This window comes from Falco naumanni, chromosome 12 (assembly GCF_017639655.2).
Source record: "Falco naumanni isolate bFalNau1 chromosome 12, bFalNau1.pat, whole genome shotgun sequence".
NCBI classification, from domain to species: Eukaryota; Metazoa; Chordata; class Aves; order Falconiformes; family Falconidae; genus Falco; species Falco naumanni.
In genome coordinates this window covers 23570144-23590564 of record NC_054065.1, presented here as the reverse complement: position 1 = coordinate 23590564, position 20421 = coordinate 23570144, and the positions used below count along the sequence as shown (strand labels likewise).

General features: G+C 43.4%; 1 protein-coding gene across 2 annotated transcripts in view; it reads right to left on the bottom strand.

Moving 5' to 3' along the window:
* The window catches only part of KCNK2 (potassium two pore domain channel subfamily K member 2), a 104158-nt gene that overhangs the window by 68714 nt on the left and 15023 nt on the right, over positions 1-20421 (bottom strand). The window contains exons 1-2 of one of the 2 annotated variants that reach the window (XM_040612373.1): positions 9097-9297; positions 7140-7450 (exon numbers count right to left, since the gene is read on the bottom strand). In XM_040612373.1, the coding sequence (XP_040468307.1) occupies positions 7140-7450; position 9097 (312 nt within the window). In that variant the 5' untranslated portion in view covers positions 9098-9297. Of the gene's footprint in view, positions 1-7139; positions 7451-9096; positions 9298-20421 lie in introns of those variants that run through there. The other variant, XM_040612372.1, reaches the window with a different exon arrangement.

The following is a 20421-nucleotide window of genomic DNA, read 5'->3' as shown; positions in this document are numbered from 1 at the left end:
AGTTTGGCAAAATATTCCCTCCCTCCAGGAGCGAGGTGCAGAGCCAGAAGGGAGCTGGCTGTAAGGGGACAGTGGGAACCGGAGCAACCCTCAGCGAGGAGCGCACCCAACCCAGGGGCTCCTGCAGCCCGTCCGGACTCAGCCACAGCCGGTGGGTACCCGTGTGCAGGACAGGTGCGGGAGGGTGATGATCAGAGGTCTTTCACAGAGATCTTTTATGTAATAAATATTCCTCTGATCTGTGGGTACGGGTAGAATTTGGGGGATTTTACTGTGGAAGGAGACAATAGCTTCTGAACATCTATTTCTGGCAAGAGCGAAGCAGAAAGGCAATGCTGCAGCGAATGCCAGACTTACAGACCCAGTGGCACTGAAACAGGACCTTACCCTGCCAGTTAGGACTACCTGTACACTTAAGAACACTTAAGCTCTAGCGCTTTCATGGGCAGACACCTTACTAATATGCATTACATATGCACAGGGTAACAACACAAACTACAGTTCCTGCACTTCGTGTTTTAACTACTTTAAAAGTAATTCGTTTCACGTTGCTTTGAAAACACCATCTACAGGCAGCTCTGCTACTGGTATTTGCAATTTGTGATATGCTTCACCTCTGAAATGCAGGCAGTACATTAAAAAAACGATGCAACGGTATTTTGGATCCCCAGATAAATAAATAAAATGCTGCAGCAACAATTTCTTTTATGCTGGTCTATCAATCTTTTCAAGGCTTTAAGGTTTACGAAGCATAAACACCTGCTGCTTCCAGGTTAGGATCCAGATATGGGATGGTTCCTGCTTCCTTTTGGAAAGGCCGGAAGGAACTGCAAATGGGAGAGACTAAGAATATTTAGGGCTTAAACTGGTACATTAAAACTCCCTCAAAAAGTTCCTGCTTAAAAGTACCTGTAAGCTACAGCTCACAGAACTGAGAATGTCTATAAATGTTGTGATTCAAAGAATGAATAAAATTTGATTCAGGCTTAATAGGCTTAGCTAATAAATTTTAAATTTGTCTAAATGAATTTCAGATTTGTCTGAAAACAATGTTTGCATCTCTGTGATTTATTATGTCAAAAAATGGTACAGCAAGCTTAAATATGTTCTAGTCTTTGGGAGAGAAAGAAGGAATTATGCTTCTTTATTTTAACAGTTTTCTACATAATCAGGAAGGTTACAGCTCAAGGAGCTTATCTGGCTGAAATAAAACAACATATTCCTGAGGGTGTAGAAGAATTAGTTTCTTGGGGTTACAATGCAAGTTGTGAAAAACCCTATGAAAAAGACACTAAATTAGCTACTGGTGGAGGTGCAACTTAATGCAGCTAGCTACCTTGAACTATGAAAATGAAGCCACAGAAAGCACATTTTAAAGTAAAATATTTTTACAAGAAATTAATCACGTAAGAAGCCATGATGATATTTTGGTGATGCCAGTTTGATGACAGAAACACTGCTCCCATGTCATTCATAACTGTGTCAGGCTTCCCTCAAGAGAGAGAAAGAAAAAAACCACATTTTTCCTCAAGGGAGGAAAAAATAAAACACATTTTGGTCTCATTCACAGTCTAAGAGATGAATGGAAGGAAAAGGGAGAATGCAGCTGACACAAATGTAAGATGAAAACAGGCATGGGACATGACTGGGGACCCCAGTCATGTTAACCACAAGCCCACATAGAACCCAAGGAGATCAGCTCATGGGATCAAGGTCAATTCAGCTAATCCTGGTGGTTCATTAATTCTTTTTTTTTTTTTTTTTTAAATGCAAGCACATTTTTGTGGGCATCTAGTTTTCAGAAGAAGCCACATACCCTGAAAGGGGCTGGACTTAAAACTCTACAAGAGTCCTTTATTGCTGAGACAGCTTGGTGCAGCATCCTGAAAACTTGTTCAAATTTCAAAATAAAGGCTTTATAAGACAAAAATTACCACAAACAGCACTTGGAACACATTAAAAGATTGTGCTATTTAATGTGATATTATTTTCTCCACTTGTTGGGGTTTTCAGAATAAACATATTTGAAGGATGTTTCTGCTAAAGGAAACAGAAATGTGATATGTTCTGTTATTAACTTAAGTTTCAGTGTATCTTTACTTGAAAACTATTAAGTTTCAGGAAAAAATCACTAAGATAAATAAAATAATTCACACCAGCTTTCTGGGACACTATATATTTAAAATAATATAACTGAAATTTCTCTTATTTTAAATTTTTGTATGCAAAAAATATAATTTTTGGTATGCAAAAATAATACATTAAACAACTTAACGCTTGGGAATTAAAAGGAATTTTTTTTCCATTTCAGTTTACAAAGGTCAACACTAAAATAACTGCGGAGCAATACATAATTAGCTGATATTTACATAAAAAGCTCTTTTTTTAAATCAGCTTTCTCATTGGCAGGGGGACAAATACTTGTCTCTCATTGCCAAGACATCCCATACTGGTCACATCCTTACCTCCTAGGAACAATAAGACTTCTGGGCAGGGGGAAAGCAAATTCATTGTTATTTCATACACCTCATTCTCTTTATAGGAGGATCCCCTGTAGAGGGAATGAGGTGTATGAATAATGGCAGCTTTACAAAGTTGTCGGATATCATAGTCAGTCAGGCTCACCTGTCCCCAGAGACAAACTCTTAAGCCCAGGAGATGTCTAGAAAGCATATGCACTCACTTCATGGCTGCGCAGCACTGCAGGAGGGCATGCGTGCAACCTGAACATCAGCAATGCGACCTTCACATTTGCTACGATGCACGGGTGCGTAAATACAGCAGAACATCTTCTAGGTACCTGGCAATACACTTTGTGCATCTGAGTTTGGAAACTGCAACATTTTTAAATGTTTAGTGGCAAGCTTGCTATAAAACAATCAACAATGTAAGAACTAGAACTAGATGTAAATAATTAGATACAAGCTCTCTAATTAAGAGATTTTTTCATTCTTTAATGCTTATTGTTATTTGCATACATATAGCTGGATTATTCCCAGGTTTCTATCAGCTTCTGCCAACAGAAAGCTCAGTGGTGGAGAAAAACCTGTTACAAGCGAGATGTAAAAAATCCCTAGTGTAAATGAAGATCAGGTTTATATATTTTGTCACATAAACACAAAATCCACACAGTCTGAACTACATTCACTCTTTTATTCTGTCACCTGGCAGTTACTTTGCATTGCATGGCAGGGCCAAGTTGAGAGTAGGCATGGACAGGGAAACCGAAACACCATCTGTGATGAATTGTCACGAGTTCTTTTTCCAAAAGAAGGAATATTAGTAAAGTGTCTGGCCACAACCCTTTCAACAGCTTTATAATGTATTAGATATTACATATAACCTTCACCAAACCAATGCTTTCCCATCTGTTAACAACTAAGATCCTTTCAAGACCTTTCAACTGAAACTTCAAAAAATGAAATTTAACATCAGACCATGCACAGCTTGCTGGTCTGTTATATCCTCATTAGAGTCACCAAGGTAGTGTTTGTACATTCACAAGCTTCCCTCCTGGGATGTTTCTCTAGCTGTAGATTCAGATATACCCCGCGGATTGCTGTGCGCTGCCCAGCGCAGCACTGCTGCATACAGCATGCAGTGATCCACTTAACATTGTCGTTAACACTGGCTTCAGGCTACAGCAAAAGAAGTTGAAATTGCCTGGAAAAAATGGGCTCTTGGGTGTACAGATATGCTCTGCATGACTTTTGTACATTTTAATTGCGGTACTAAATAGAAGTGCTCATGAAGTATCAAAAAAAAATATGTATCTGGAAGCAGGTGTCAGGGTCATACATTGCAGGTGTATTTTATTATACTGAGGCAATGAGTAACTGAAGCGGTTTAGACCCTTCAGATCTGCAACACTGAACCATGGAAGTCAGAGATGGAGAAGGTCATGAAGACCACCTCTTCCGCCAACACACGAACAATGCTGCTGGACTGAGCTGAAAAGTTATCAGGAAAACCCAGGTCATTTTTCTTTCTAAGGCAGCTGAGGCTGTTTGGCTGACGTCATCAGAGCACCCTATTTCATTAACTTTGCACATTTCCTACGCTGCAGAGCAGTTCTCCATTGCCCCATGTTTCACATGTAGAGAAAACATATAAAGTCTATAGAAGTATAATTCTCACCAAGGACAGTTAGAGAAGCCACACAATCAATGTGAAAATCCAGTTTCAGGAATTCAAAACCCAGGGAATAAAGCTGTGCGTGCTGAAAAGTTGGCAGCAGTACGTACTGTTGTGCCAGGAAGGTTTCTGGTGACTGGTGAGATAAAATAAGGTTGGAGAAGACAGGAAAGGAAAACTCCCTATCCTGTGCACATTTATAGAAGCACACAAATCTGTGTTGTAATCACCTCTGTGGCAAGGGGGAAATTTCAACAAAGGTGCTGGAAACCGGATGGCCCCTGGGTGCTAGCAAACTGGATTTTCATTCCACTTGTACAATTTTTTGTAGCTGAATGTGCTCTCAAACTAGTCTCCCCGATTTGCCCACCTGACTATGCCACCGCACGTTGCACTGTCAGTTAGCAGGCTTGGGATAGTGCAGCCTGCTTCACAGTAAAGATTAAATGGCAGATCATAAGTTGTGAGGATTGAAAAAGCCTGGCGTGATAAGCACCTTGAGCGATGACTAGCATGAACCAGAGCGAAACCAGTTTCTGGATTCACAGAACACGAAGTTCAAAAGGAAAAGTTTGTAATAAATTCCATTATAGTTTGACTCAAGGTAAATACTTGATTAAAGAAGACATTACCGCCTGCAAGCTCTGTAATTTTCTTCACACACACTAATCATTCCAGCTTCCTACTACACTAGTACGTATTAATTTTCAGTTTTATAGCTTTCAGTGAATTCTTAAATATCATTTACTTTTTCCTCACACACACTATTTATTTTTATTCAGATATCCAACGAAAACTGAAGAAACACTGCATTATACTGTAATAGCAGTCAGACATAAACCCAGAGAGACAAAATGTATTCCAGTAATTTAGCTTCTCTGACAAAGTGGTAAGTAGGGAAGAAATATGACCCCATGGTTAAGAGAGCAGCCTAGACTTGGAAAAAATGGATTTGAGACTCTTCTTTACCACTGCTTTCCTATTTTGCTTTGGGTAAGTCACTTAATTCCCAACCCTTAAACAACTTGAGGCAATTCGTTATCATTCATTCTGCGCAAAGAAAGGCACCAAAATGCACTTCTAGAACCAGGCTCCTCATGCCTCTGCTCTCCTCTTGTAAAAGGAGAATAACAGCACATTCCTACCTCCACGTTGTGATGTTCTTCTTTGCAGAGAAGCAGAAGAGAACAAGGAGAAATTGTATTTTCCATTCACCCCAACAACAAACAGAGCAAACTCTTCCCACAACTATTTTTCATCCGTGTGCTGTGGGAGGCTGTGTCACCCTACCAGGCTTCACAAGCCTGTGTCTTTCTGGTCATGCCAAGACTGCTAGCGAAGCAGGGAGCTAATGCTGACACAGGTATCTGCGCTCTGATAATTGTACTGAAACTGTCATTTATTTTGCACAGAACATCAAATGGGCATTGAATGCTGATGAAGTGTTTTTTTATTACCAATCTGTGCTTCTGGGTAGGGAATCATAAATGCTAAAATATCTAAGTCCTCTAGAGAAAATTTCAGCATTTTTTGCCTTAAGGACCATCTCATACATGATGTAAGATAATATTGCTTCAAAATTTCTATTTTTATCTTCACAAGTACAGGATCTGACCTAAAAATTTCACATGGGGATATATACACTAGCTACAAGAGATTGTTTTAATCAGAATGTGCTTGTATATTTCTCTGAAAGATTATCTCACATTCTGCTGGTAGAACCTCTGAAACACAATTACACAGCATTGAAATTAGATCAGCAGCACCTCCTCAGGCATGCCCAGTCAGGACACATGCAGATAGGAACTGCCTAAAGGGCAGCGGTTTTGGAACACGTTTTAGCAACAAGGCAGGGGGGAAATCACAAAATACAAGAGGTTTTCCCAGTTTGCTTTTAAAATCCAGAAGTAGCGTGCCATAAAAATAACTCGGTATGTCAGAGCTCCGCATTTAAACCGGAAAAAAACCCAGGTGTCCACGCTGATGCTCAAGGCAGATTGGTCTAGAGAGGTAAAACCAAATTCTAAACTCCCAGCCTTATCTGCTGTCAAAAACCACCTCCAGAAGGCTTTGTGTACATGCAGCTGCACTAGCCAGGGTCTGGATGCCTGCCAGCCTCTCCTGCTCTCCCCTGTCCCATCTCAGGCTCTGCAGACGCAGACGGCCCCATGGCTGCTGTTTAATGAAGGAGTCAATCCTTGCCAACTCTTGGCTGTTCACTCCAGCCTCCCGTTTCATTGTCTTATCCCCAGAACTGACATTATTTGGCAGCCCCTTGCTGCTCCCTGCAGCGCCACTGGATATTCATAAGAACATGGAAACACAGGATTTGAATTGGAGGGGGCCTTTATAAGGCTCTGGATCTGGTTCTGTGCTACTGTAAATAAATAGTTACTATGACTCTGAGGCAGGTGACCTGCAAAGGTAAAGTCATGTTAGTAGGAACACAACAATGTACATCAGTTGTGAGTATGCCTTTAAGAAGTGGAGAAAATTGAGATTTAAGATCAAAACAGCAAGTCCGTAGTACTTCCCTGTACTTAAAACAGAATCAATAAAAAGAAACATACAGCTGGAAGGGAAGCTAGCTTGATACAATCACGATAAATTAGAAGTTCTTTAGGGCAATGGATAGTGTATTTTCTTCCTCAGAATTAGACATTTCAAATATTGACAGACCTAGTAAGGCACAATCAATGTATCAATTCCTTTGTGAACTATTAATTATATATATTGCTGATGAATAATCATTTAATTAGCATACTGGGATGCTTCAGTGAAAAAAGGCTGTCTACCAAATGTACTGGACCTAAAAATAGCAATAGCTTTTCAGCCATGAGGCTTTGCATGAAAATGCTATTGCTCAACTTCTGGTCTTAACACTTGTTACATCGCTCGGCCAACACAGAGCTTTGCTAATAACGTTTTTCCCCTTTATCACAGTAATGCTGCCATACAGATTTTTTTCCTCTAAGGCACGGTGGCAAGGGTTTGGTGTGGATTACCTGTATCAGTTCATCAAGCTCTGTTGCATTCACACAGGAATGCTGAGATACAAACGTCTGCTTCTGAATCACAATGGTGGTTCTCTGGGAGGTCTCATGAGGCTGCTCCAGGGCTTTAAATACTGTTGCTCCAATTATTAAATACACGACTACCACCAGAAAAATTGTTGAGACTGTCTTCCATTTCATAACATTAATGGCCGAATCAGTTTCCTCCCGTGAAGAGAGCACGGTAGGCTTGGTGGAAAATGATAATCTTGGTTTGGAGTTCTGAGTGGCCGATTTGGGATCCAGCAAGTCAGGTGCCGCCACTGGCAAAACACAAGAAGAAAGTTAATTTTCACAGTGCCACTCATTTTGTTAACTGAACTTATTGCAAAAAGATATCCTGTTGCTTCAAACTGGAACTCTTAAACTGTTGAATCTTTCCCTTAAATCCCATGCACTTTACAACAAGGCTGCTTCTCTGAGTAGTATTAATCCATTTTTATAAGCATACACGCATTTGCCACATTTTCTGTCTGCATCTGTCCCCTCCCAATATTCAGTCATTTCCAACATGCAGATTTCCCCTACACTGTTGCATTTCATTAGGGTAGTGTAGAGTGGTATTTTGCTGCTGAGATTCTTTACACCCGCTGGTCTCTTAAGCACCACTAAGCAGCTTTCCAGCTGTGTTTTACCTCAGCATTACAGAAGTAGCAGAAAAACGCAAACCCTTCTCTCTCTCACCTATTTCGTCCTGCACTCCGACAAATGCTGAGAACAGTTGCATGATCTGTTCCACACTCCCCAGACACAACCATAAAAAGAACATATTGCTCACCATACCGGTCTTAAAGTGTTAACTGCGTATCAATTACACCTTTCAAAAAATACCAGTAAAACGTGTGTACTTACTGGAAAAGCCACCCATTTGTTAGAGCATGTATTTTTATTTACAGCTACAAAAACCCACCGGGTTACCAGAAGAGCAGCTGAGTGTGTTATCAAGTATCTCGATAACTCGTGACTACCGGCAACTACATGGGCACTAAAAAAAAAAATCCGCCACATCAAGTGCAGGTAAAGGTCTCCTGTGGGAAGATGGCCACAGCAGTTGACCACACAGGCTATATTTACATCGGAATTACATTTCGAACGGCCACCACACGGCTTCCAGCTGCCGGTGGGACGAGCCCCGAGCTAAATCCAGAGGGAAGTCTCCCTCAGGACGGCGGCGGCGGGACACCCGCGGCAGGGCCACCCCCGGGCGCCGCGGGCTCAGGCACCCCCCGGGGGGGCCCGGGGACAGCGGCAGCCCCCGGGCCGGGCCGGGCCGAGCGGGGTCCCGGGCGCCCCGCACGCCCCACGCGGTCACGCCTCCCGCTGCCCCGGCCCCCGCCCCGCGGGCACCCGGCGCACGGGCACGGCCCCCCCCGCCGCGCCCCGCACCTTGGCGGGGGGAGCCGCCCTCCCGCCGCAGCCCCCGCGACCCTCCGAGCCCCCAAGGACGGTGCCGGGGGCCGCGGCGCTCCCGGTCGGGGCTGCCGAGCTCGCCGCCCGCCCGCCCGCCCGGATCAGCGCCGACCGGCCGCGGCCGCCGGCGGCGAACAAAGGAGCGGGCACCGGGCACCGCCGCCGGCCCCGCCGCCCCCTCCCCGCCGCCGCTGCCGTGCGCCGGGGGATGCCCGCGGCCCCGGTGCGGCGGGCGAGCCCCGAGCCGCCGCCGGCGGGGATGCTCCGCGTCGGGGAGCGGCGCGGGGGCGAGGCGGCCGGCGGCGGGGCCGGGGCGCGGCGCGGGGCCGGGGCGGGAGGGGAGGGGAAGGGAAGGCAGCCAGGCTGGGTACAAAGGGGGCCCGGCCCGCGCGGGGAGCATCCCGGGGTCCCCCCCGCGCCCGGACGCGGGAGAAGCAGGAACGCATGCAGCATCCGCAGGGCTGGGAGCGGGGAGGCACGCCATTGTGCTCGTACTCACTTCTTATTTACCGACCCGGTGCCCTCTCCTCGCTCCACGGGCAGGCATTTTTTCAGGGCTTGGGTAGATACAGTCAGAGCAAATTAAAAAATAAAAGAAATTTATAAAAAAGGAGAAGGAGAAGAAGGAAGAAGCAGACGGAGAGGAAGAGGCTGATGGATGGGTCTGGAGGAGAGGGAGCGGCAGGGGCGGGCGGGCTGGCAGCGCGGATCCCGCCGGCTCCCCCCGGCCCCGGGGCGGGCGAGGTGCCTCACGTCGCGCATCGCGCATCGCACATCGCGGCGCGCGCGTGGCTGTGTGCGGGTGTGCGCGTGTGCGCCCGTGTGCGGGTGTGCGCGTGTGGCCGTGCCTGAGCGTGCCCCTGCGCGTCCGTGTGCGTGTCTGTGGCTGCCCGTGCCCCTGCGCGTCCGTGTGCGTGTCTGTGGCTGCCCGTGCCCCTGCGTGCTCTGGTGCGCCGGGCGTGCGGAGCTCGGCGATGCCTTTTGTGGGGCAGCGGGCAGCCGTGCCGCCGTTGTGCTCCCCCCCCCCCCCCCCCCCCCGCCTCTCCGCGCCCCCTTCCGCGCCCCCCACCGGGGGGGGGGGGGGGGGAAGGCAGCGCCCCTCCGCGCCCCTCCGCGCAGGCAGCCCCTCAGCTGGGCAGATGCTGCAGGGGCGCGGGGAAAAAAATGGACGGGGGAGGCGGAGGGGAGGCAGAGCGGTACCTGCGGAGACCGAGGTCTCGCCTGGAAACGAGCGAGGAGAGGCGGGAGGGAGGAGAAGGCACCGGCCACCCCCGCCGGCGGTCCCCGCTCCAGCCCCAAACGCCACCGCCTCGCCAGAGCCTGCCCGTGAACTTTTGAACTAGCCGAAATGTCACCGCAGCAGCAGGAGCGGGGGGCGGGCAGGGGACCCCGCGCCGGGCTGCGGGGCAGGGCGGCTCCGTCCTTGCCGGCTTGGCCTGATTTTTAACCCGTGTGCTTTGCAGCCCGGCGTTTTGCCGCAAGGAGTTAACTAGGTGGGATCTAGGAGTCAGGGATGGTAGTTGCTCTCCTATCGCAGCACCGCCGGCGTACCGCCTCCTGCCATTTTAGGCTGATAGATACATCAGAAATGCTGCTTCAACTGTGGATTCTGCCACTAAAAAGCCTGAAATTATTCTTGTTATCTTTGCCACGGGATAACTCCCCGATTTTGCTGTCATCTATCACCTGTGACATTATCCGTGGGTCAGTTGTTCGCACTGAGGTGATGAACATCTACACTTGCCTATAAGACAGGAGAGGATTTACCCAGAGAATCCAAAAACTGCTCCCAACAGCCACGCTCTAAAAAGTCTCTGCAAGCATGTTAAAGAATTACTCGCCGTAACAAATGGGTATAGGTCACAAGCATTTAAAGCCAGAGGCTGTACAGCCAAAGTCAGTCATACGTTGGGCGTTTAACGGGCTATAATCCTGCTTAAATCAGCAGCACCATCAGCAAACACTTTAGAAGTCACTTATATGAACGCTTCTCCGTATCACTGTGACATAGTACAAATGAGTGTAATATTGAGTTCCTTAGGACTCCGATTTCAGCAGTATCAATCATGCCAATCTTCCCTGGTGTGTTCACACATCTCCACGAGATGCAGCGCAGGGCAGGAAGCTGTGTCTGCTATTTCAGTTCGAGCTGTAGCTCATCGCTCCCCATTGCCATGAACTAGCAAAGCCGTTGTCGAGTAACAAGAGCCGTTGGGCCCAATCCAGCAAATCCTTCTGCAAGTAGACCTTCAGTCGTACGGTCGATTTCATCATTGCGGTGCCAATCCTCAAACAACAGAAGAAAAGCGAAATGCCCGCTCCCATCTGCTGATACTCCTTTGCTCAAGGGATTCTTGAAGATGAATGATTTTCACACCTGGATCTTCTTTATACCAAAAAATCATCTTTCTCCCAAAAAAGATTTCTTAACTGTTAGCCCATGTAAACACTGCCTGTTCCTATCTCGCGGAAAAGAATCATTCTGCAGGATTTTTTCCAACATCCTATGGGAAAACAGGCACAAAAATTTCCTTCCATGCTGACCTGCGTCTGTATAAAATATTGTGGAAAATAGGTCTACATGCCTTTCTTTAGCAATCTAAATATTTGGAATAAGATTTTGTTTTTCCTTGAGTGAAGGAATTATTATTAAAAGCTGAAAGGGGGTCAGACTTAGTGCCTACAATTTGGAATCAGTGGAAAGCCTCACAATAGCTTCAGCTGCGTTTGGACGAGGCCTTAAATTCAGGCATTCCACCCAACGGGCAGAAACCATTTTGGGATCCACTGTAGGAATGACTGCATTGGTACCTTAACTTCAATAGCTGAAGAGCTGTCTCTGTGAAAGTAATTATTTCCATTAATTACCTAGTAAATGGCTCCAATGTCTACTTTCAGTTGGCTGATATTTTCCACCTATTGTGATCCCAGATGCAATCCTCAGCTGGAGCTTGCCGCTTACTTAAAGTGGACTGGAGCTGTGCTTTCTCACTTCTGCCAGGGATATAAACACTCCACATATGGCAGGTACCTTTAATGACTGACATCTTCAAATCCAGCATGAAAAGCAATAATTCTTTTTGTGGTGCACAACAAAAACTATTGTGTATAGCAACTCCTGTTTCCTGGAGGCCTTATATAGCACCAGCATTTATTCCGTGGGGTCATGCTCCCCAATATTTTATTGTAATGTATGCCACGCATTGTTTGAATTTTGTGTGTGACCATTTTGCCTTCAAATTTGGAACTGACGTTCAACCAGTTTGACATGTCAGGCCTGAGCTTTACTAAACAAACACTCAAATGCAGAATATCACTGACAAAACATACCACCAACCAACCAAGATTAAATTGTAAAAGGGGCTACACAGAGCTCCAACCTTGCAAGCAAATGGGCTTGCTGTTGAGCCAAAGAGATTTATCTGAACTAAAACAAAACAACAAAACAAAACCTCATAAGATTAAGTATACGCAGGTTTGTGTGTTTCATGCTAACATGAGAAGAACTCACAAAGTACAGGACTTTCAAATGCTGTCTAAAAATGTCTTGGCATGAGTTTGGGATGGCCACATTATTCACAGACGGTGGCTGCTGGAAGCTGCTCAGCTCTTTGAAATGTTAAAAGTAGGCTCAGCTGAAAGAGGCATGCAGCATGCAGAGGAAGTCAAAGTTACATGATAAACATAGCAATCACATATTCATACAAATAACAGCTGTAGATTATCTAAACATAGCTCTGATAGGACAGGAGAACATTCAAAAGGAAATAGTTATTCCAGAAAAATATCACCCTAGAAAGACCAATTTAAAAAGAGTATATAAAAAAGTACCCTTATCTTTTCTTCTTTCCAGCTGCAGGAGCCATCTCCTCCCTGCAAGGCCATGAAAAATACTTTCTTTGTGCCCAGAGCAAAAGGTTCCTGCTAAACCCCCATTTCTGGGTGCAGTAAATGCTCTTCTTTAACCAGCTGTGTAATAGGAAGTGCCACAGGTTCCAGCCCTCTTATTTAATTGCCAAGATTTTCTGCATTCCCAAGGGACTGTTACAGCAAGGCTTCCTAGTGAGGGTGCTTCCCTGGGTGACTTCAACAGACTATTCATATGGGCACCTATTTAATTCACCGCAGGGGACCTGCACCTTTGATCAAACACTGCCTTGCTATAGGCTTCAGCCCTTGCTGTGGACACAGCATCTTCCCCTCTAAAGGCAGCAATGCTTTCTTGTAACATGAGAACAGGGAACCTCTGCCTTTCTACAGAACGGGTCAAAGCATACACCCAGTTGAAGTCCAGGATAAAGCCTTGCTACTGCTAGGTTTTGTTACAACAGAGCTCAGCAGAAATACTACTGGACTTATTTAGTAGAGTTAATTTTAAAGCTCATTGTACTTATTCAGCGGGACTTACAAATGACCTGTCTCTTGACTTCTTTGGAGACATTAAAAGATCTCTGTCAGTTCTTTATGGGTAATTATGACATTAAGGCCATGCCATGTTACTGTATTCTGCCATTAAACCACTACTTGTATCCTGCTATGGGAATTTACACTAAATGAGAAACTAATGGCATACAGCCTGCTTCTCCTTTGAGCAAAGGAGAAGGCAGACACTGGGCTTCACGGGCAGTAAGGACACAGAGCTGCTCCCAGTAACCACACTGAGACTGACTGCACCGTCCCAGCCCACCACCAGCATTAGGAGAGCAAAGAGAAGGCAATGGGCAGGAGACACAAGCAGCTGAGTTATACTCAGCCCTCATCTGCCTCTGAAAATATTAAAGCCTCTAAAGCAGTCCCATTTAAAAATACGTGATCACTTTTAAATCACATTTTAAAATGAGTAAGCATATGCGGTGCAACTAGAATATGTATTAATGGCGTTTACCTCACTAACAAGCTATTACATCTACCACAAGTGTCTGTCTTACAGTGTGACGAATTACTTGTTCAACAGAAAAGCCATTGTTTTTCACCTTATCAATTACTAGAAAAAATGTTTACATGTGCCCATCTATTTTCATACAGCTCAGTTGTCAGTTTTAATTAGGTTCTAATTCTTTCCATCACTAGTAATTCTTATCTATTTATCCACGTGCAGTAAGTGGGAAGTTGTTTTAGAACCCATAAAGTATTCGCTGCTGTAATTAATATTGTGAATGTGTATTTTTCTTTACTGCCTTGCAAATCTCCCAGTGGGTTTCCTCCCTGACTGTGTCATGTTACCAGACCTAATGGGATTTATTTGTCACATGTTCTGCCACTGTTTTTTCATATTTGCTTTCACAAACCTGTTATGCTTGGACAGCTTCAGAAGCAACAATTATAACCAAGTTTTCAATGCCAATCTCATCAATGATAAATGTGAATTGCCATATGTCACCTTTATTATGGATTATTTATGCACAGGAAAAGCTTACTACTCCTTTGAATTACTGATCTCCTTGAGGGAAAGCTGGTGGTGCTTTGCGTTGATTACAAAACGTTTTCCTGTAATCATCAAAATGTTCTACAAAGTTGCTGGTCTGTAATTTGTTTTTCATTGTTGCTAGTTGTGGTCTCTTCAAAATAGGAGACTGGCAATGGGAATATCTAGATTTTATATCGGGCTGTCCACACCCATTAGTACCAATCATGCAACTGTCCTCATAGATTTTCATGGTGCTACTGGATGACTTATGAGGTGGAAACCTAATCTCTGGATTGTCTTTGCAGACTGGAAAAAAGCATGTAATACTTTGAAAGAAGAAGAACATACATATAAGACTGCAGACATCAGCTCTGACAAGAGAATGGCCAAAGCTCATGCTTACTTCACAAGGTAGTTTTCCTTGAGTAACTAAGCAGATGCTTAGTTTTAAACCAAGTTTTGAGGAGCTGGGTATTTTATTTTTATATTTGTAAAGTACTACATCCACATTTTAGGGAACTCTGGAAATAGTGACACAGACCTATGGCACAACAATATGTAAATAAAATAAAAAAGAGACAGAGGACGCTGGAAATCACCTAAAATAGCATTAGTGCTTTTCTTGTAGAGTAATCCACAAATATAATTTGGAAGAAACAAAACAAACCAGACAAAGACCAGAGAAGAGAAAATAGCCCAGGCAATACTAAATAAGTGTCATGCAGGGATAATGAAAGAACTTGCTAGCAGAAATAAAGAATACAAATGAGGAGATGAAAAAGGAGAACATTAAGTATCATCTATGTTTTTAAACCACCAGACTTACTCTACATGGCAGTAGCTATAAGAGAAAGTGTGATGAAATACATGAATTATTTTCAAATGTGCACAAGAGACTCTGTTTTCTGGCAACCTCTGCGTGTTCAGCTACAGGGAGATACGTCTGGAAAAGATGCCACAGATTTTTTATAGAAAGATAACATTTGGTAGTGGGTTTTGTTTTTTTTTTTATTTGATAGCTTGTTCTAAGGATAGACCTCTTATTTTATCTCTTCTCAATTATTTTATCATTTTCTCTTCCCCCCATGCCAGGAACAGAGCTCACAAATCACAGCGTACAACTAAGCTGTGTGCTACTGCTAATGTCAAAATATGGGAGTTGTAAGTAATGGTTAGTTAATTTAAAGAGGTATAGGGTTTCAGCTTTTAAAACTCTCAGCACAAAAAAGTACCTCCCAGATTTTCAATTAAGCTCCTAAACAGAGGCGAAGAGGTAATTTCACATCACATTAAAAGTATGACTTTGAAAATCAGGGTGCCACAACTTCATAGCTTCAGCTGCAAAGGATCGCCGGCCCTTTCCAGTGACCAAATCTTTCTGCTGTGCTAAAGGTGCCACTAGCACCATGCAGGCAGAAAGCTGGGTGAACAGAGCCCGGTTTTCATAAGGTGCTTGGATGGCAAGAAGCGTAAATTTCTGCCATTCAGATGGATAGTGCATTGGCATTGCTCAGCACTTCCATCCTTGAACACTCTTCCCTCTATTTTCTTTAAAGTGTAGACCTTGAAATTCTGGGCTTGCTGGTTTCATCTTGGGTTGGCAGCTACAGACTGTGTTGGCAGGAGAACAGCTACAAGTTCATACTCATTTTTTCACTTCTAAAGTATCTGCTAATCTATCTTTACATTTTTGCTAGAAATAAGGTTTTTCAGTTGTGTCGTGCCACTGATGTTAAGCATGCAACGAAACTGAACCAGTTTTGTAGTTTCCTGTTTTATTTTCAGTTGTTAGAGGGAACATTAAAAGCTGGTCTCCAGCTCCAAGGTAAACGAAGGTGCAAAATATAGGGGAAGATTTGCCCACATTTTCCTCTTTGCATAGCAAATGTAAATATACCCCAGATGTAAATACCCCAGGCACCAAAGACAACCAGACACACTTAGGACTGTGACTGGTGAGAAAGTTGCTTTATATGACCCCTTCACATAAACCAGCTAAAATTAATATTATGAAATTTCCATGACATTTTAGCAGCCTGGACATGAAGGCTGTTCTATTTCTAAAATGCTCAACATCTTAATACTTTTATAATCACTTGCCCAAAAAGGTCACTTGCCCTATCACATAAATGGGCAAAGTAAGATTGGAAAAAATTAATGATGCTAGTGTAAAAGGTATTCTTCAATGAAAATTATTGTTCTTCTAAATTATTTGTATTGGCCACATATATCGTAAGTGACCCCCTGTAACAATTCATGTAAACTCTCCATGATTTTTTTTGTTAAAAATGGGAGTATACCGAATTAAGAAGAGTAATTGCCAAGAAAATTTAATAGAAAAGCCATAAGAAACAAATTCCTGAAATTACTGCTTTCCTAGCTTTTCATGTTCTCTCCCATAACAACTTCGGATATAAAGGGGATTACTATTCACAAAATGTACTTAAGGCTTCATCCAATAAGAATATCTCAATGGAAGAAATGCAACAAAAGCAGTAAGTAAGGAAGCCTCAGGCTGAACATTTGTACCAGATTCTTGGGGACTCATTGGCAATTTCTTTCTTTATTTTAGAGGGATGATCTGATGATTTTTCTTACTCGTAAAAATTGCCTAGAGTATTTTGGAAAGTCAGCTATGATCACAATATTGTAATTAGCATAGTAGACTTGTGGGAAAAATATCCCTTATTCCTAACTTACAGGGACCTGCATGCTGCTAGCAAATCTATATAAATACATGTAACCCAGATGTGAAGGATTTTGAATATACCTGTACATCACGGCGGAACGCCGCACAAGGAGCGGTGTGGGAGTTCAGAGCAAGCTGCTGCATGCACAAGATTGCGCACCGTAACACAAAAACATTGCCAGCTGCTGAAGGTAGGGCAGGTATGGTCTTCACAGCAGCACACTCAAACTAGTAACTGACCTCTCAGCATGGCAAACTGGCTCAAATACAGTACTCCTATAGCACATACGTGTTGCCTCCAGTTCTGGAGTTACCTCTGTGTCAGCTGCTTTGGGTTTTTCTGTATCATTGTGCCAGGGACAGACACGGCATCTCTCTTGGACAGAGGCACCTATATGCAAAATCGTGATCCTGAAAAAAACATTTCTTTTTAATTTCTGCGTGGCTCAGTTTTCACCACTGGTGTCCTTTAGCAAGCTTTCTGCTTCTGGACACAAATACACTTCCCACCATGCTGCTCAACACTAATGGCATTTTTATGCTCAATTGATCCAGAAAATAAGCCTTCCTTACTTATCTCCTCAGGGGAGTTTATTTGGCTTTTCTGGAATGCTAGCAGAACAAACTTTATGTAAAATGTAGGGATGGTTACCACTTCCTTTTAAAACATAAATAGTAGAAAAGCCTCCACCAGATTTTATGCAACAGTGCAATGATTGGAAGACTCAGGGTAAGGGGAAAAAGGACTCTAATTATTTCTTCTGCATAAAAGAATTTAAATCCACATCTTTCACATTCCTGGAGAGAGCCTATAACTGGGGCTCCCTCCATTTCAGCAAGCCACGCTTAAAAATCACTGATCCTAACACATTACTGGATTCAGGTGCGCAGTCCTGTAATTGTGTCTGGTCTCTAGGAAATATTACTGACCTGTATTTGTTGTCCCCACTTACATATTTGTGCAAAATAAGGTTTAGACTTGAGTGTTATAAATGATATACTTACACAGGTGCTTAGGAAGTTTAACGTCCCTTGCCATCAGCAGAAAGAATTTTACTGAAAACAGGTAAATGACCTGTTTACCCCCAGAGCAAGTACTGAGCTTGTCATTATTTTTTGCCTTCCTATTGCATAAAGGGTTTCTTCAGAGTCAGTTAGCTGCTGACTTCCAGCAGAGCCTACGCTGTCACCAAAGGGCACTCCAAAGGAATATGCAAGAGAACTGGATCCCAGCACCAGAGGGCTGTGGAAATTATTTTGGAAATTGTTTGGGCTTAAGTGCCTACTAGCTACATGGGAAAGATGAATCAACTTGAAGCCTAACTAGAAAGAGATGTAGCTACAATATGTTTCATTTCTCATACTTCTCTTCAGAAATAGTCACTGATTTATTTTTGTTTTAATCTTAACATTTTAGTATAATAAATTTATTTTATTTTTGACTGAAAGCTAGTTAGAGCAAAGGTGGATTTCAGGGTGGCTGACAAACCTTAAGCATCCATATCCTCAGTATGAGACAAATCTTTCAGTTCATGTCAGCCTATTTTGACAGTCCCCAGCACTCTGCTTACTGGAAAAAACAGACTCCGGGCAGGAGATTAGGGTCCCACTATCAATGTTAATCAGAACCTACTAAGCAGTCATCAGGGTAATAAGCAGAAGGCATGAGATTCAAAGGATGTCCTTAGATTTATGACAATCCCATAATCTAGCAGGCATTAAAGAATTCAAATGTAATCCTAGTTCTTCCTGTAGAACTCAGGATTCACGAGGTGGGAAAAAGACAGAGGGAGAAAGAGAGAAAACATTCCTAGCTTAGTGATTATTATTCACTTGGCAGAGGAAGACATGAGTTCCTGCTCCAAGGACTGTTTATGCATTTTAACCAATGACAGTTTCAATGAAAAATCCAAGTGCAGAAACAAATTACATCTGATCACTTCTACAGATATTTGTCACTGATAGTCATCATCAATCTTAGTCAGCAAACACTACACTGACACCACCTCCCTTCAAATTCTTTACCAAGTTTACTTGTTTAGCATAGAAGAAAAACCATCAAGGATGCTGCAACACGCAGAAAATTCCTGCTAACTCAGTTCAAACAGAGTAATTAACAGAATTAATCAATTTCAACTGAATGAGATCAAAGAAATCTCCCATCAGTTGACTGTATAGAATAACTCAAGGAAGATTAATTTCTATCCCAGTGTTCTCTTGATCCCAATAGGTTGTTGATGACAGAAGAGTAGAAAGAAAGCTTTTTATCATCAATCACTTTCGTTATTACTTGAATACATGCTGCGTACAAGGATCCACACATTCCTCTAATTTTAGACCAGAAAGCAACCTGTCAATAACTGCTGAACTACTAGCCATTCCAAATGACCACTTAGGGAAGAACATATGCCCAATAGCTGGTGTTTAGAATGTTTGACAGAAACCTACATATGGAAAAACACAAATGAATGTGCCTCACCCAGCCATGTTTTTCTTAAGGTAAATAACACTGAAGCCATATAAAACAATTACTGATTAACTGACAGCAATGCATCCTTCAATAAACCACTTGCACATGTTAGATAGGTATACATCTGTATTATCTCCACATACTGCATTCAGACTAGCTATAAGCTCTAATTATTACTATAATATTAAAATTATATTAGTATATCATAAAAAGTTTATACTACATAATTAATAAATATCAGTAGTGTAATGAACTTGTTAATGAACACTCCTATAATGCAACAAAGATAGAGCTATCACTTAGCTGAACAGAAATCTGGCATTGAAATGTGTGACTTTCTGACTTGCAGCATGGGACTCCCTGTCTCGCCGTAAGTGTTCCCTAAGCCTCCTTGCTACAGACATACTGACATACAAGATGCTGCAGTAGTAAAGTTGGTAAGTTTATGTTCCTTGGGCTCATATTCATTTAAGGCTATAGAATGTATAATGTCAAGCTGGAGGCTGGAGGGTCACAGAATCACAGAATCCCAGAACATTCAGAGTTGGAAGGGAACTCAGGAGATCATCTGGTCCAACCCCCTGCTGAAGCAGGTTCTCCTAGAGCAGGTTGCACAAAGTCACATCCAGGCAGGTTTTTAATGTTTCCAGAGAAGGAGACTCCACAGCCTCTCTGGGCAGCCTGTGCCAGTGCTCTGCCGCCCTCAAGGTAAAGAAGATCTTCCTGATATTCAGATGGAATCTCTCTGTGTTGCTGTTTGTGCCCGTTGCCCCTTGTCCTGTCTCTGGGCACCACTGAAAAGAGCCTGGCTCCGTTCATTCTCTTGACACTCACCCTTAAGATATTTGCATGCATTGATAAGGTCCCTTCTCAGTCTTCACTTCTCCAGGCTGAACAGGCCCAGTGCTGTCAGCCTTTCCTCACCAGGGAGATGCTCCAGTCCCCTAGTTTGTGAAAGGGTTTACATGGTCTAGCTGCCTGCAATAACAGAGGACAAGGGTAGGTGACCTAGTCTTTCTTCCAGTCCAGATTCAGTCAGTTACTGCATATTGATGCAACCTCACTGACTTAGATTACACCACTGTAAGTAAGTTCAGCCAAGCTTTGTTCATTATTTCTTGTGATTTCACCTTGGCTCTTACAGGCTTTGGGCTTAGTCAACACAGTGATTTAAAAGCCACCATGCTCTGCACTGATGCACCTAGTTTTAGCTGAACACAGCCGATGCAGTCCAAAGGTAGAGCCTGAGCTCCCAATG